Source organism: Callithrix jacchus, chromosome 3, assembly GCF_049354715.1.
Source record: "Callithrix jacchus isolate 240 chromosome 3, calJac240_pri, whole genome shotgun sequence".
NCBI classification, from domain to species: Eukaryota; Metazoa; Chordata; class Mammalia; order Primates; family Cebidae; genus Callithrix; species Callithrix jacchus.
The window spans coordinates 108645376-108664100 of NC_133504.1; the positions used below are offsets into that span (position 1 = coordinate 108645376).

An 18725-nucleotide genomic window follows, 5' to 3' on the forward strand; every position below is an offset into this window, starting at 1 on the left:
ATAGAGCTATAGCATTGCTGATGATAGTTATGATCTTTTTTTTCTGTGAGAGTAAATATTTGTCACATGGTTCAGTGTTTGCTGTTTAAACTGGAACAAAAGTATTTATGGTACAGTTTTCAAGTGCTGAGTAGATTTCTCTGTAGGCTATGTATACTGTGCTAGTTGAATGTTTGCATTTTAGCTTGAGAAATGGGTCAAATTTGCCAACAACAAATGAAAGCTTTCAAAAAACTTGAATAATTTGACGTGGCAGTTTTCACTAATGGAGAGAGAGAGTTTTTGTCCTAGGAAAAGATTGATGTCAAAGAAAATGATGACTATTTCAATTGTGAACCATTATTTCCATCTGCAACGTTTTCTTCTAATTTTTGGCCTTGGCTGGGCGTGGTGGCTCACACCTGTAATCTCAGCACTTTGGGAGGCAGAGGCACGTGGATCATGATGTCAAAAGATCAAGACTATCCTGGCTAGCATGGTGAAACCCCTTCTCTCCTAAAAATATAAAAATTAGCTGGATGTGGTGGCACATGCCTGTAGTGCCAGCTACTCAGGAGGCTTAGGCAGGAGAATCACTTGAACACAGGAGGTGGAGGCTGCAGTGAGCTGAGATTGCACCACTGCACACCAACCTGGTGACAGAGTGAGACTCTTTCTCAAAAAAAAAGAATTTTCGGACTTATGGATTATAACATATGATCCTAGTTTTTATTCCAATTTAATTCTAAAAATAACTACAAGTTTAAAGCTCTTAGCATATGTTAATATATCTGCAGAGATGCATTTCACTTCTGTTTCTGAGGCCCTTCTATGGAATTTTATTGCTGAGTGTCCTTTCCCTGTGACCACCAAATGAACTTTTTATTATATTTAGCTATTATCTGTAATCTGATTCCTACCTAACTGTAATATTCCATCCAACTCAGCAAATTCTGTAAATGGACTAAATTATTCCACATTTATTTAAAATATATTTGAAGTCTAGATGTACTGTATTCCTATGCTAATTTTTCTTACTGTGTGTCTTAAAAATATATATCATTATTTTAAAAAAGTGTCTTGAGCTCTTTTAATATGCAAGACATGGAGTATTTAAAATTTGATTGAAACTCAACCACTATCTTGAAAAGAGCTTATGTTTGCCAGTTTATGGATTTTGTACTTTAGCTGCAGACATCAAGTACATTTCAAGGAGACTTTCCTGACAATCTTATTTATAATCTCAATCACCAGCATTCACCTTGGTTCAAGTACTCCCAATCCCCTTAGCCTTGTTACTATATTTATTGCCTAATGTCTCATCTGCTAGAAGGTAAGCTCCATGAGGGTAGGGATTTTCTGTTTATTTTGTTTATGGATTTATCCCAAATGCTTAGAATGGTGCCTGGCATAGAGTAGTAACTCAAGAAATGTTTTTGGAATGATTGAACTTACAACAGCTTCCAACACAAGACAAATTAAAAGTGCATTTAGAATCCACCCCTGTGTCTAACCATCCTACCAGCATCAGCCTGATCCAGGCCACGAGGCCCTTTCCTTCTGGATGATTACAGTAGTCTCTTAAGTAATCTTAATGCTTTCAACGGTGCCCCTACAGTCTAGACTCAGCATAGCAGCCAGAGTGGTCCACAAGCAGATCATGTCTCCCCACAGCTCAAAACCCTCACACAGAAAACAAAACAAGACCATGGCTTTTAATCAGATTTAGTCGGACAGTAATGATCTGTCCTTTCCCTCTCACTGCATTGTCTCCTGATTTCATCTCCTGCTACTCTCCCCACCCACCCTTAGGCCCATCCCCAGGAACTCCACCTCAGGAGACCTTTGCATGTGCTTTTTCCTTGCCTACTACACAGTTCCTTATTTCTTTCAGCTCTGCTCAAATGTGATGGTATCAGAGGGGCCTCCCTGACCATGTTGAGTGAAATAACATCTACCCCAACAGACTGCTTTCTTCCACTTTACCCTGCTTTCTATTATATGTGTAGATGGTAACATATATGTTATTTCTAAGTCATAACACATATGTTACCACTTCACATATATTTTAAACATTTGTTTTTTAATTGTCTGTCTACCCCTAGATTAGAATGTTTCATAAGGGCATGGAGTTTGCTTAAGTATTAGTCAGGGTTCTCTAAAGGTATAGAACTAATAGAATAGATGAATATATGAAGGAAGCTTATTAAGGAGTATTGGCTCACACGATCACAAGGTAAAGTCCCATGATGGACCGTCTGCAAGCTGAGGAGCCAGGAAGCCAGTCCGAGTCCCAAAACCTCAAAAGTAGGGAAGCCCACAGTGCAGCCCTCGGTCTGTGGTTGAAGGCCCAAGAGCCCCTGGAAAATCCAAGGGTCCAAGAATGGTTCTGGTGTAAGTTCAAGAGTCCAAAAGCTGAAGAGCTTGATGTTCAGGAGCAGGAAGCATCCAGACAGGAGAGAGATGGAAGCCCTAAGATTCAGCCAGTCTAGTCCTCCCATGGTTTTCTGCCTGCTGTTATTGTAGCTGTGCTGGCAGCTGATTGGATGCTGCCCACCCAGATTGAGGGTGGGACTGCCTCTCCCAGTCCACTGACTCAAATGTTAATCTCCTTTGGCAACACCCTCACAGACACACCCAGGAACAATACTTTGCGTCCTTCAGTCAAGTTGACACTCAATATTAACCATCACAGTTTTGTTTAATGCTGTCTCCCTGGTGTTAGAGAATGTTAGGCACATAGAAAGTGTGTGATAAACATCATACATAGTGTGCAATAAATGTACATTTTGGATGCACATAAATAAAAATAGAAGCATTGCAAACACTTTTGTAATGTGAGACCTTAAAGGAGTTATCATAATTAACAATATAAATACAGCAACACGAATGGATAAGGCAGTGTTTATTGTATTTAGGTATCCATAAATCAAAAAATTAAGCACAGCAAAGTAATAGGAACTTTTATTTTTTTTGTAGACAGGGTGTCACTCTGTCACCCAAGCTGGAGTGCAGTGGCATGATCATGGCTCACTGCAGCTTTAACTTCCCCAAGCTCAAGAGATCCTCCCTCCCATTTTAGCCTCCCAAGTAGCTGGGACTATAGGCATGTGCCAACACGCTCAGCTAATTTTTGTATTTTTTGTGGAGACGGGGTTTTGCTGTGTTGCCCAGTCTGGTCTGGAACTCCTGGGCTTAAACAGTCCACCCCCCTTGGCTTCCCAAAGTGCTGAAATTACAGGCATGAGCCACTGTACCCTGCCAATTAGTATGAGCTTTCTTTCCTGCAAGCATCAGAAGGCATCTTCTTAATAGGCACATTTGTACCACCACTGCCCCCATGCTGCATAGGCATTTTTCTACAAGCCTCCTCCGAAGGTGTTGAGCAGTTATTATTCTCATATGTAGGAAATCTTATTTGTAGGGTTGCAGCAGGCTGGGAGTAATGGTGATATTTGCCAGATATTTCTGGAAACACTTTACAAAATGCAGATACATAATTAACCAGTATGAAAAGAGATGAGGCAAAATATCATGCTAATAAATTAAGGTCTTTACTGTGCTGTCAGTGTATTTGAACCGGGATTCAAGAGGTAAATTATAAATGTAGGTGTGCTGCTATCAAAGCCACTGATGGAGAGGACACTCAAAACCATGCCCAGTTGGTGAATCCAGGAATCTATGAATCTGTCTTTCATCACAGGAAACAAAATCCTGTGGAAACGGAAGGAGGTAGATATGAGATATTTCTTTCTCGGTCACTTTTGACTTTTGAGAATATATTTTGTGATATCTTCTATGAACATAAAAGGATTTTATGTTCTTTTGCTAAACGTGAAACTCTCTAAATACGTCTGTCTCCCTTCCCATTATTTGGTAATTTTATTTCCTGGAAAAATTGTTTATCGTATTTCAAAAATTAGAAAAAGATGAAAATGCTGCTGCTTTTTCAAAGATGTTATTGTCATAAATTCATAACTATTTTGAATCTTTATTTTATTTGACTTGGTGTCTTTACACATTGCCTGCCTTATGGTTTGAGATTTCATTTCAGAGCCAGAGGCCAGAGCCTGATTATCAAGGCTGTTGTAATTCTGTTGCTTGTGTCTTTACATGCTGAGAATCAGACCACAATTTAAACAGAGAGCAGACACCAGTGAAAACATCCCATAGACTCACTTTGAATTAGTTAGCACAAAAAAGGCGGAACATTTTCTCTTTGTTCATTATTTGTTTATTTTTATAATGTAAAGGCATGAGAAATAGATATCTCCAATTAGTTCTTAATCACGCCAACTTAATTATTTTAATCTCTTATATATCCTTGCTAGTTAAGGTCATAGTGCAGTGGAAAATAGTCATCAACAATGCAATGTAGGTCACATAGGTAGTAAGTAGCAGAACCAGGTTCCTCACCTCAGAAATGACTTGAGGCTTCATTCTGATCCTGTGCTCTGAAGCCTCTCAATGTTACTGTGTCTGATTTGCTGTGTGTTTTCACTTCCTGTCTGTAGCATTATGTTATCCAGGTGGTTTGTAACACTGATTAATCCTCTGATTTTGTGTCTCATTTCCCTCATTCTTCTGTTTCTTCTTCACTTAACTAGCTAAAGCTGACTTATGTAGGCAGTACAACTGCTTCTTAATTATAACTGAGTTACATTTTCATTCTCTTAGATGTCTGTTAAAGTAATGGACTGTAGTCATTCCTCTAAACTGCTGTATTTGTTATAAAATACTTTTATTTTATTCCAAGAGAAAGCATTATACAAAGTCACAAAAATTAACAACTTTACTGTATTTAATAATGATAAAACAAATCTTTGTGACTTGAGAGAGACTTTTCATATGTATGCCTATGAATTTTGGTATATCGTTAGACATTTTGGGGTATTGCTGGGTTATTAGTCTTTTGTATGAGAAAGATATATCAAATTCTGAACTATATGACATGTTAGATATTGTTAAAGAAAAGTTATTCTGGCTGGGTGCAGTGCATCATGCCTGTAATCCCAATACTTTGGGAGGCTGAGGTAGATGGATCACCTGAGGTCAGGAGTTCAAGACCAGCCTGGCCAACGTGTTGAAATCCCATCTCTACTAAAAATACAAAAGTTAGCCAGGTGTGTTGGTAGGTGGTAGCTGGTACCAGGTAGCTGGTAGTGTTATAGTCCCAGCACTTGGGAGGCTGAGGCAGCCGATATTGCCCCACCGCATTCCAGCCTGGGTGACAAAACCGAAACTCCTTTATTAAAAAGAAAAAGAGGAAGTTATTCATTCTGACACTTGTTAAAGAATAGTAAGGCAATCTTTATTCAGGACTATTAAGATAGCTAGAGGGACTACTGCATTGGGGTTTTGCAGTTGGAGCAGAGAGATTGGGATCAACTTGGAATACAAGAGAAAGTGTGAATTATATAGCCAAGTAGCAGGGTTGGGATAAGCCTCAGGCAGTGGGTGGAAAATTACTGAGAAGAAACCTCAAGGGTAAAGAGAGATTATGGCTAAACTGACCTAACAAGTTTCTTGCTGAAGGCAGGCCAAGGTGATCAGACATCATTTGGAGGATGGTGGGAAATGAGTAATTTGTTCAGATATGGAGGGTTATCAGATATGAATGATGGGGAATTTTGACTTAAATGACTTAGCAGTATTGTTACTAGAAGTGGACTCTTGAGGACATGCCCAGAAGAGGGCTTAGTTGAAAAAAGCTCAAAGAAATCTGACTAGAGATTGGTCAAGGAGATAATCTTTGTCAAGATTAAAAAGCTGTTTGGGAATTAGAAGTTTCCTTCAGTTTTCTCTGTCTACAGTATCCTGATCACTAAGTTCAGCATCCCCCTCTGGTGTCCCTTGAAGGTCTCTCATATCAAATTTTACTCAAGAGAATCCTGGTTTTAACAAATTTGAAGACAAAAATCAAATGGAAGATTCTGCTGTGGATCAAAAACCTAACCATTGTCTTAATTTTAAGGAAGAAAATATAAAATTGAAACACAGTTTTGTGCATTGAATAAACCTTGTGGGTTTTTTAAGATTTCTTGCATAAGTTAGTAATTCTTTAACATAAAGTCAAATATGCAAGGCCTATTTCAGTCTCTCAAGAGTTTTTCTCTGAATAAAATGTTAGAATTTATTACACCTATGGCTTCTGTTGTTATTACTGTGAAATATACCTGAGAATATTTTTATTCTTTTTTTTTTCCAGATGGCAGAAATGATGTTCAGAAGAGTAGCTTAAGAGACTTAATAAAAGAGCTGCCAGACACCCACTACTGCCTTCTCAAATACCTTTGCCAGTTCTTGACAAAAGTAGCCAAGCATCATGTGCAGAATCGCATGAATGTTCACAATCTCGCCACTGTATTTGGGCCAAATTGCTTTCAGTAAGTTAGTGGAGTTTTGCTGTTAATATCATCATGTCCCCCTTTGTGTTTACTACTGTCTGAAATTACTGGGATATAGAAGCATATTTCAGTCTGAAAATTCAGCCAGCTTATGTTGGAGAAGGTTTATCTTGTTCTTGGGCATATTAGCCTTGTTTTTCATCTCAATGTGAAGAAAGCAGGATGCCCTTTTTATAAAACTATAATTTGCAATAAATCAAATAGCTTTACTTAAAATTCTGGAAATAAGTTATATTTTAATTAAAAGTAGCATTAAAAAAATCTTTAATCAGAAATGTTGATTAGCAGAAAAAGAGGTAGTATGACATGTTGAATAATTTTTAAAATAGTAATAAAGTTCAAATTATTGACCCTAGATGGAAAATTTTGAACAAACTATGTCAGTAACAGAAAAACATAACCTGAGCTTTATTTACTTATTTTCTGGAAATAAACTAATCTGTTTTAGTAGATTCTTTGTTGCTAGCCACAGGAACTTTTGTAAATCTTCATATTTTATTCTCTTTATTTTGTAAAGTTCTTTAATTTTCATACATGAAACGTGATCTTACAATCCCGGGACTTTGCTTTTAACTATTCTATTAATCACCTCTGATATCAAATACATTCCTTCTGGTTATGAGAAAGAGAGAGAACACTCACACTCTAAAAGCTCTCAAACTCAGCAACTTTTTTTTAATATATATAGCATGTTTACTCCAGTCCATTAATCTACTGGCTTATTCAGCTGCCCAGAACTAGTAATATTACAGTCCTCAGAATGACTGTATAAATATAGATTCTGGCTTAGATCCTACTGACTGCAGGGTTCCAGGTCATTCACCACCTAATTTTGGTAGAAGTTCTACCTTATTAACTATCCTGATTATAACTCTAAAGGTGTTAACTTTTAAATAATGGCATTTCATAGGATATGTTAGGGTCTCATGAATAAATATCTCAAATGCAGGATCCACTAATTTTTTGTTTTATTCAGAAGCTCTGTGATAGTAAAAAGTCTATATTTGTTCTTTTTACTCATATTTGCCCAGTAAATCTTTGGTGACTTACATATGAGAAAGGTATAAGTAGAAAACTGTTGAATAATTCTGAAACCTAAATTCTAAAAGAGGTAAAAATGAATTTCTAAATAAAATGTTTATTTAATAAGCATTAAATACAGATCCATACCTCATTACTAACTTAGAAATTGAGCTTGATCTGGAATTTCTGATAACCTGCTCCAGTTAGTCAAGCAGAATATCAATAAGTAAAGAGTATTTATTATAGGTTCTAATTAGTATGGTTTTACAATTTTTCTATTGTTGTAAAATATATATATAATAAAATATACCAATTTAACTTGTTTTTTTCTTTTTGAGACAGAGTCTCACTGTGTTACCCAGGCGACAGTGCAGTGATGTGATCTGCACTCACTGCAATCTCAATTCTCTGTGCTCAAGCAGTCCTCACACTTCAGCCTCCCGAGTACCTGGGACTGCAGGCACATACCACCATGCCTGGTTAATTTTTGTATTTTTTGTAGAGATGGGGTTTCACCATGTTGGCCAGGCTGGTCTCAAACTCCTGACCTCAAGTGATCCTCACGCCTCTGCCTCCCTAAGTGCTGGGATTACAGGCATGAACCACCATGCCAAGCCTTCACATAGCTTTTAAATGTATGTGGTATAACATTATACGATAATTAGTTTAAATGTTTAAATTTTCTTGCCTGCTGTTACATCTTCTTTCTCTTTTCTAATGTTAATTTTGCCTTCTTACTATTTATCTTTGCCAGAGTAGCCAAGCTTTTTGTCTATCATTTTTCTTCTCAAAGAATCCATTTTTAACTTCATTCAATAAATTTGCCTTACATTTTTCTATTTCATTAACTTCTATTTTTATATTTATTAATTTACTAGAACTTGACTGGTTGTTTTTCAAGCTTTTCCCCTGTTTTTATAATATGAAAAATTTCAGTCATACGATTTGAAGGAGTGTGATGATTATATATTTTCTCATTAACTAGATAAAACAAATGTACTTTATCTCTGCATATATATGTAAATATGTATTTTTTGTTGAACCATTTGAAATTAATTTTCAGACCTCAGCCATTTCACTGTTAAATACTTAATCATGCATCCTTAAAAATGAGGACTTTTTGCTGTATAATCATAATATACTTATTATGCCTAAGAAAACGGGCAGTTCCATCATATCGTTTGAAGTGTCCATTCAAGTATCCCAATTTATCACAATTTACCTTTCTCTGAAGAGGATCCAATGGTTCCTCCATTCTATTTGGTTGTTAGGTCTCTTTAGTGTATCTTTGTAAAGAACAGTCCTTCCATGTGTGCACACCCCTGCAGATGGGTGTTGCCCACACTGTTGCTTTGTTTGTGTTTAACTACAACATTTTTTTTTCAACCACATTGACTTTAAAAAATTTTTTAATGTTAAGTTCCAGGATACATGTGCAGGATGTGTAGGTTTCTTACATAGGCAGACATGTGCTGTGGTAGTTTGCTGCACCTATCAACCTGTCACCTAGGTATTAAGCCTAGCACCCATTGGCTGTTTTTCCTGATGTGACCACATTGAGTTTTTAAGACTTCATCCCATGGAATATTGTACAGTGTGGATTTGTCTGATGATTTTCTTGTGGTGTGCTTAAGTCATTTTTCTATCCTCTGAATCTACTGTAATCTGTAAATTAGGTATACAATCTTAGTTATATTCAGATTAAGTTTTTTGGCAAGAATACTCTATCGGTGATATTGTATACTTAATATTGCATCCCATTAGAAGCCGTATAATGTTAAGTTGTCTCATATTTATTAATGCTTAGTTGGCTTTCTTAGTTAAGGTCACCACTTTCAAATCTCTCTGTTGTAAGGCTGTGGCATTCCCTTTTCAGTTAGCAAGTAATCCGTTGGGTGACTACTTGGGCATCATGCAAATATATATTCCTCCCAATTCATTATCAGTTTGATTGTCTTTTGATCATCCTAGCCTGATTCAGTTTTTTTCTTTTTTGGGTTGTAGAATGTTGAGTTTTAAATTCTATTAGCATTTTTTATTTTTCTTTTAGTAATATTCTTCTATGAAGAAGAGCTTTCCCTTGTCAGTGTGGAATGAACAACATTAAATTTTTCTGCGCTCAAATTATCCCACATTTGGCAGTTGTGGGAGTCTCTTTAGGCTGGCAACTGTGTCCTTTTGACAAAACCCTATTTCCTACCTTTCTGGCTAAAAATGGTGTCTCAGGATTTAATTAACCATTTCTCCAAGGGGCTTTGATTACTTTTGTAGAAGAATTATAATTAGAAGCCAAGCTCTGGGTGTGAAGTTATTTGCATCTAGGGCTTAATGACTTATAGAGCAAGGAAATAAGAAAGAAATGAATATTTGAGTGATAAAATGACTGAATGGAAGAAATAATGGATTTATGTTGATATTTTTAGTTTAATTTTGACATTATAATATTCTTAACTACTTTGCTTTCATATTTGCAACTCCATACTCTGACAGTCAAAATCTTGCTTTCTAAAAAATAAGAATATTTATTTGCTTCTCTCCACAATATACATAAAATATGTATTTTATGTATAGATATAAATAAAATGTCACCAAATCAGGGAAACCACTGAGTAATGTTAGAGACGTCCTTGTAGTCCATATTGTCCCTATATCTGGCTAAGAGTATACATTCAAAGTAAAGGGTGGTCGTCTTCGCCGTTTGGCATATAGTTGAGTTCGCTTCTTTCAGTCCATTTCCAATTTTAGAATGCAGAGCTTCTTTTTCTTTTCAATGTAATTTTGTTTAAATTTGTAAAACGTTTACATGGTTTAAATGTGAAAATTGGCTGGGTGTGGTGGTTCATACCTGTAATCCCAGCACTTTGGGAGGCCAAGATGGGTGGATCACTTGAGGTCAGGAGTTCGAGACCAGCCTGACCAACATGGTGAAACCCCATCTCTACTAAATTAGCCAGGCGTGGTGAGGGGGCACCTGTAATCACAGCTACTTGGGAGGCTGAGGCATGAGAATCACTTGAACCCGGAGGTGAGGTTGCAGTGATCTGATACCATGCCACTGCATTCCAGCCTGGGTAATAGAGCAAGACTCAGTCTCAAAAAAAAAAAGGAAGTAACAAAATTATGTAAAGAGAAAGAGGTATACGCAGAAGTCTCCCTTTTATCATTATTCTTTCTATACTGCTCAACCTCTTGCTGTCTTTGGAAAATGTTTTTATTAGTTTCTGGTTCATACTTCAATGTTTCTTTTGGTAAAAATAAGTGTGTATATGTAGTTATATTATGTGTATTTTGTGATATATATATGTTTGCATTCTTATTTCTATGTCTTCCTTACACTGTTCTTCACTTTGCTTTTTATCTGCAAATCTTAGAGATCATTCCAACAGTTGATTTTTTAAAATTCTGTTTTGTGCTTTTATATTACTTTATTGCTTAGATGAAGTAAGTTTTAGTCAACAGGTACTTTTCTGATGGTCATTTGTTTCCACACTTTTACTGTTACATATGATCCCACATCAAATAAATTTGTGCATAAGTAGCACCAAGATTAATTCCCAGAGGTGAGATTTCTGGGTCAAAGAACAAATGGCACTATTCATTAGATAGTCCCAATTCCTCTCCACAGTGGATGAGTCAGTGTTACATGTTTATTAGCAGCATGCAAGAGTGTCCATTTTTCAATCTTGCCAAGAGGATTTTGCCAAAATTTTGAAGTCTTGCCAGTCTGATAGGTCAGATGTGATATCCCAGTGAGATTTTTTAAGAGTTTTATTGAAATACAATTTACATACCATACAGTTTATCATGGGAAGTATATAATTCGTATGTTTTGAATATGTACAGAATTGTGTAACCATAACCATAGTCACTTTTAGAATATTTTCATCACCCCAAAAAGAAATACTGTACTGTTAGCAATCACTTCCCATTTCTTCCAATCCCTCCCACAACATCCTGGCTCTAGGTAACCACTCATCTACTTTCTGTGTCTAGAGATTTGCCTATTGTTGACATTTCATATAAATGGAATCACACAATATGTGTTCTTTTCTGACTGGCCTCTTTCGCTTAACAAAATGTTTTCAAGGCTAATCCCTGTTGCAGCATGTGTCAGCATATCTTTCCTTTATGGCAGAATAATATTTCAGTGTGGAGATATACCGGTTTGATGTGTTTATCAACTCATTAGTTGATGGGTATTTGTGTTACTTCCAGTTTCTGGCTGTTTCAAATGATGCTGCTGTGAACATTTGTGTACATGTCCATGTGTGGAATTTTTTCATTTCTCTTGGGTATATAACTAGGAGCAGAATTGTTGGGTCTCATGGTAACTGTTTAAAATTTTGAGGAACTACCAAATGTTTACTGAAGTAGCTGTACCATTTTACATTTCCTCATATAATTGCTCCCTCAGACACTCTCATCAGCAGTGGATGTGCTTATCATGCAAAAAGAGACTAAAAATACATAAAATAAATATTCAACAAAGACAAACAAAATCTGAGGACATAACAGGAAAATGGCAAAAGACAAAAATATATGAAGAGAAAGACCCATGGCCGTGTACATTCCCATCAGCAATGTATGGGCAAACCAATTGCTGTACATCCTTGTCAACCTTTGTTAATATCTTTTTGATTCCATTCCAGTGGGTATGAAATGCTATTTCATTTTGTTAATCAATGAGAGCTTGTTATGTTGCTCGGGTTGGCCTTGAACTCATAGCCTTGCCTCAAGTGCCGGGACAACTGGCCGGAACCACCGCAGCTCCCACTATTTCATTTTGGTTTTGATTTGCATATTTCCTGATTGCTAGTGACATTGAATATTTTCATGTGCTTATTGGCCCTTTGTATATTTTTAGAGAAATGTTTGTTCAGATCTTCTGCCTATTTTTAAGTTGATTTATTTGTCTTTATTATTGAGTTATAAGAGTTGTTTATGTACTTTGCATATCAATTCATTATCAGGTACAGGATTTGTAAATATTTTCTTCTATTCCCCTTTCATTTTCTTGATTGTGTCCTTTCAAGCACGAGGTTTTTATTTTTGATGGAGTTTAATGTATCTGTTTTTGCTTTTGTCACTTAGACTTTTTGTGTTGTACCTGAGAAAGTTTTGGCTAACCAAGATCATGAAGATTTATTCATCTTTTTTTCTAAGAGTTTTATAGTTCTGACTGTTATGTTTAGTTTCATGGGGCTAATTTGGAGTTAACTTTTGTGAATGTTGTAAAGGAGTCCAACTTCATTCCTCTGCATGTGACTATCCAGTTGTCCCAGAATTATTTATTGAAGATTATTTTTCCTCATTGAATTATCTCAATCAATCTTGTCAAAATTATTAGGGCTTATTTCTGAACTCACAGTTCTTTCTATTCCATTGATCTGTATATCTATCCTTATGTCAGTACCATAGTATCTGGATAATACAATAGCTTTTTAATGAGTTTTGAAATCGTGAAGTATCAATACTCCAAGTTTGTTCTTTATTTCAGATTTGTTTTAGCTAGTCTGGGTTCGTTGTATTTCTATATGAATTTTAGAATCAGTTTGTAAATTTCTACAAAAAAGTTAGCTAGTATTTTGATATGATATTCGGTTGAATCTGTAGACTAATTTAAGAGAGTACTCTATTGCCATTTTAGCAAAATTAAATTTTCCAATATGTGACCATGAGATATTTTTCCATTTATTTAGGTCTTTAATTTCTTTCAATAATGTTTTATGGTTTTCAGGGTACAATTTTGCGATTATTTTGTTAAACCTATTCTTAAATATTATTTCCTTTAGATGCTGTTATAGATGTAATTGTTTTCTCAATTCTATTTTCAGATTGCTCATTACTGATACAATATAGTTTTAATTTGCATGTATTTTCTTATAAATAAGGCTAAACATTTTGACTTGTATTTAAGGGTCATGTGTCTTTCTCTTCATATACTTATTTGTGTCTTTTGCCATTTTCCTATTAAATCTTCAGATTTTATTTTTCCTTGTTGAATCTTATTTATTTTTACTCTCTTTTATTCATCATAATCACATTTAAAACTCTAATTTTCCTCTCAGTATTACTTTGTCACTTCATTTTCACTATTATGGTACCACTTCATATAATAGGTTAGGTTATCCAAGCTGTAACTCTGAGACTAAGTTTTCAAGCAGAAGTTCCATTGGGTAGTACTTTTTGGGACCATTCTTTTCTTATACCTCTAAGGAATAGAGGAAGGTAGGATTAGTCAGAAGTTGAACTGCCATGAAGTTTTAACACAGGGTTCATTAAGCCCCAGGAGACCTTAGAGGATGGGATGGTCTTTCAAATAAATCCCTAGTTGAATCAAAGTGTTTAGTCTCTTTACCCCATTTCCATCAATCACTGGAGGTGAGCTGTGCCAGGGACATGGTGTAGTCTCAGAAGAGAGAATTGGCCATGAGCCATAAGCAGGCAACACTTTCAGTAGGATGGAGTGGGTAATGAATATTTCTGGCATGAAGGAGACACCTGGGCATCACCTCACAGAGTCACAACATAATGTTTTCTTTTAAAAAATTGTTAAACTTTGGACTGTGAGCTATGTATGTTGTATATGGTTTTTCTAAGGAAATACCCAATATCCCAGTTTCTAGGACAAAAGTCCTCCTGAATACTTTATTATTCTTAGGAATTAGCAAGAATTGCTTTCCATAAGTTTTGATAGTTAATAAGTTGAGTATTGGATTTTCAGTGGTTTGGATAGCATGTCATATAAACAGAAGTTAGTCTAGTCCTTATTCTGCCAATTGGTAGTCCTTATTCTACCAGTGCAGGTAGATTTGACCTGCATTATTTATTTTCCTGTTAAATTTTCTATAAAACAGGACCCACAGAGTTTGCTTTGAAACTTAAGCGAGACTAAGAGAAAGTCTTGGTACAGAGTAAGCAATTGGCAGAGTGGTGTTGGAATCCATGTGCATTTAATTAAATACATTTAAAATTGCATTAAGGGAAAGATCAGGTTTTGTGGGCTCTGCCTGTTGTACTACTTAATGAACTGTGCTCTTTAGAAATATGAGATGGAAAACATGACTTTACTCCTAGCTCAGTTGCCATAGTTCTCACTTAGAACAAGCTTCTTACAGTATTGAGTATGCTTGTTGATATTTAATGGAATAGAAAATGTTCTTGCCCAGTAAAATTTCTCAACACAAGCCAGCTTCTTCAACTTAATACTTGTATCTGACACTTTCTGGCCTTTTCAGATTGCCTTGGCTCTACCGCCTTCCAGACAAATCTGCTGCCATCAGGCTTGAACCTTTCTCCTGCCTTGGGAACGCTGGATTCTTCTCCTTGGCTTCTGCCTTATAGCTGGGTCAACCAGCCACCTGCTCAGAGTTTCTGACTTCTGCCATCACTTTTGGACCTAAGACTCAGATCTTAATTCCTGATAGGGTATTAGAGGGGTGGAATATGACAAGCTGGAACTTTAGAACTGTTAATCCCTTCAAGTTAACCTTGACAATGGGAAATAGGAGTCAGGAGGAAATATGAATTTTTTTTTCTTCCATTGGAACACATTAAGTATTTCTTCATCCCATGGCTTCTCCTTGCAGCTTATCTGGGGAATTCCAGACTGCCAAGTAAAGCATCTGTCGAGCAAACTGCTATGTGCCTTTGTAGTTCTTTGTGAAAGAGCCACACATACTTTACATTATTTCACATCTCTGCTTGCCTCCTTTTCTCACTCATCCTGCCTGGTATCCCTGTGTTAAAATAATACACCAACACTCTCATCACTGCCTTATTTTCTTTCAGTTTCTTGAGAATCTGCTCTAAGGCACTGTGCACCTAATGATGTAGCAGACAGTTCTAACACATTAGGAAAATCTATTTTCTGAACATTAAGTGAGAGGTTTTATACTTTAATAAGAGTATTTAAGGATAACATTGGGTGTGCATGAGATTTGTAATATTAGAAGTACCTAAATCTTTCTTATTTGCCATCGTTTAGAGTGGATTTAAAAACCTGATTGTTACGTGATATTGATGAACAAACCAAAGCCTCAGCTTTTGGCTCTGGGCTTTGTTTGTTTGTTTGTTTGTTTGTCTGTTAGTATTCTTGGCTCTTTGCATTAAACCCACTGTGCACACTTAGTTCTTATGATTTGATAACACCCACGTCTTTAATCTCCAATAATTAAATTCCTGATTGCTACTGATGAGTAAGTCTTTTTGATCAAATTCTGCTTCATATCTCTGCGTCCTGTGCCCTTTGTCTGTAGATACGTAAATTAATTATATTCCTTGAAACAAGTGTTTCAGTACTAACCAGTAAGATAAAAAGTAATTTTGTAGGTATTCCTGAAACTTTCAAAGACAAATCAATTTTATATTTTGAATGATAAGCCCTTTCACATTTTCTTCCATCTAAGATGTTACATTTTTTCTTAGTGGCAGCACCAAAAATGTTTTAAAGCTGCTCTTGGTCCTCAAGTCTTGCAGGAAAACAACAAAATAAGTTAGGATTTAATTACTGGTGTAATATTTACATACTATACATTATTTCACATCCCTGCTTGCCTCCTATCCTTAAATATTTACAGCAGTAAGTATAAGATGAGATCAGCTAAATTCGTAGACACTTATCTGTGTGTAACCAGATACGTCTATAATATTGCTGTCATTTTATCTGCTAACCACTATTAAGCAGCTATATTTGGTTTGTAACCCAAAAGTTACTTTTAGACACTGGTAATTTGGATTGAAAAGTATAAATAGTTGAAATTTAAAAAAATTAAGCCCAAGCTTTACTCTCACGTATTCATATATTTGTAACCTCTTATCTGTTTGTAAAATGCAAATTTTTCACTTAATTTTTAGCAGAACTGTATTTGTTTTTGATATTCTATATAAATATGTTTTCAGAATATTGAAGAATGGGTGATTGGAAAGTTTGGCCTTCCTCTGCCTAAGTCTGCACCAGCACTATCTAGCACCTATTTTATTGCCTGTAGTTTTGTGCGGGCAATGCTACTGCCACTTGTAACTGTGATAATTGGCTTATTACTTACCATTTCTTTTTAAAATGTGTATAAATTCACTTTTATTACAAAAGTCACATATGCTCATGGCCAAAAAAAATGTTTCAGACAAAACCCTCCCACAGTATAAAGACAAAAATAAAAACCATCCATTATTCTACTAACCAGATTTAATCCCCATTCACCTGTCAGCTTATGTGCTTTCGTCTTGTTTCTCTGCATGCTTACACGTATATTTATATTTATGATTGATTAAAGATGGGATAATAAGCAATACCACTTTATAACCTTTATTTAAAAATTTACTAATGTTTATCATGGCTTTTCTCATGCTTATACATGTAATTCTACAATATCATTTTTAATGCCAGCATAGCATTCTGATCTGTTGATCAATAGAATTTATTTAAGCCATTCTGTAAATTGCATTTAGAATGCAATTAGAAAAATGACTTTTTTTGGCCGGGCGCGGTGGCTCAAGCCTGTAATCCCAGCACTTTGGGAGGCCGAGGTGAGTGGATCATGAGGTCAAGAGATCGAGACCATCCTGGTCAACATAGTGAAACCCCGTCTCTACTAAAAATACAACTTAGCTGGGCATGGTGGCGCATGCCTGTAATCCTAGCTACTCAGGAGGCTGAGGCAGGAGAATTGCCTGAACCCAGGAGGTGGAGGTTGTGATGAGCCGAGATCACACCATTGCACTCCAGCCTGGGTAACAAGAGCGAAACTCCATCTCAAAAAAAAAAAAAAAGAAAAGAAAAATGAGGTTTTTTTTGGCAATAGTAAGAATAGGTAATATTTATTGAGTTCTTATTAGGTTCCTGGTAATGTTATAGCTGCTTTTTATATATTTGTTCCTTTTATTCTTAAAACCGTATGAGGCTCAGGTGCTATTATTATCTCTACCCATGAGGAAATTTGAAGCACAGAGAGTTTAACTTGCATAAGGTAACATGACTAGTGAAAGGATAGTCAGGATTCTGAATCCAGACAGCCTGTCTCCTAGGCTCCAAGCTCTTAATCACCACTCAATAACTGTTTCCCTTATAAACAGCATTGCAGGAACTATTCTTGCACATACATTTTTCACACTTAACTAATTATTTTTGTTGGAGGTACTTTTAGAAGTAAACTTGCCTGGTTAAAGGGTATGTGTATCATCAAATTTGTGCTCCAGAAAGGTCACACCAGTTCATGCTATGAGCAGCAACATGTGAAGGTGTTTCCTTTCTCAAACCTTAAGTACTCACGTTATTCTTTTTAATATTTGCCAATATAATAAGTGAAATTGTTTCTTTTGACATTTTTGCTTATTTAATTACTGTAAGGTTTAACATGTTTAAAAGAACATTTTCCCATACAGTTCTTTTGTGTATTGCCTTTTACCCTATTTGAGTTTTCCTAAGCTGATGCTCATCTTTTTTATGACTGATTTGTAGGAATTCCTTTCCTAATACAACTATTAATCTGTTGTGTATTGGAAATATTTCTCTGAGTTTATGATTTATTTTTGAACCTTGGAAATATTTCTTTGAGCTTATGATTTATTTTTGAAGCTTTTTAATTTTTGCCATAAGACGTTTAAAGATTTTGTTAATTTTTTATATCAATTTGTGTTGCTTGGGTTTGATGTTATTCTTAAAAGGCCTTCTGCAAGGAGAAAAGAGTATTTATTTATATTGTCTTAGTTTATTTGCAGTTTCATTTTTCTTAGTATTTAAATCTTAAAAGTGTGGAAATTATTAGAAAAGGTCTGAGTTGGTAATCTAAAAGTTATTAAATAGTCACATATTTCATCTTAGCATATTTATAATATTTTAATATTTAGATCCCAAATCTTAGTGAAAGCGGTTGATACTTTGGAATACGTTATGACTTAAGGATTTAATTTTTCACTCAAACAATTACCTTGCTAACTAAACAACAATAAAAAGGAACTCATAGTCTACCAAGTAATTCACAATGTCACTTTTGTTATTATATGAAGTTTCTAAATATATTTTGGTCTTATAAGGGCTCTGCTGTACTTATGTTTTATTGGCTTCTCTGGTGCTAGAGTCAAACCTTTTACATTTGAATATCAGGAACGATATACTTCCATCGTATTCTTTTTCAGAATTTTCCTGGGTAATTGTGTATATGTTTTCCCAGAAAAATCTCATAATTATTTTCTAGATTTCAAAATTCCCATTGAGCTTTATTTGGATATAACCAGGTATAGTTGAAATTTTTAATATTCAGTCTTTCATCTAATAAAATGATGTCTCTGCCCCCACTTAGTCCAGTTTTAAACTTA

General features: G+C 35.5%; 1 protein-coding gene across 26 annotated transcripts in view; it reads left to right on the top strand.

Moving 5' to 3' along the window:
• The window catches only part of FAM13A (family with sequence similarity 13 member A), a 425230-nt gene that overhangs the window by 128129 nt on the left and 278376 nt on the right, over positions 1-18725 (top strand). For 22 of the 26 annotated variants that reach the window (XM_078366841.1, XM_078366843.1, XM_078366849.1 and 19 more), the window contains one exon: positions 6188-6365. The exons of the other annotated variants lie outside the window; for them this stretch is intronic. In XM_078366841.1, the coding sequence (XP_078222967.1) occupies positions 6188-6365 (178 nt within the window). The remainder of the gene's footprint in view (positions 1-6187; positions 6366-18725) is intronic. 26 annotated transcript variants of the gene reach the window in all.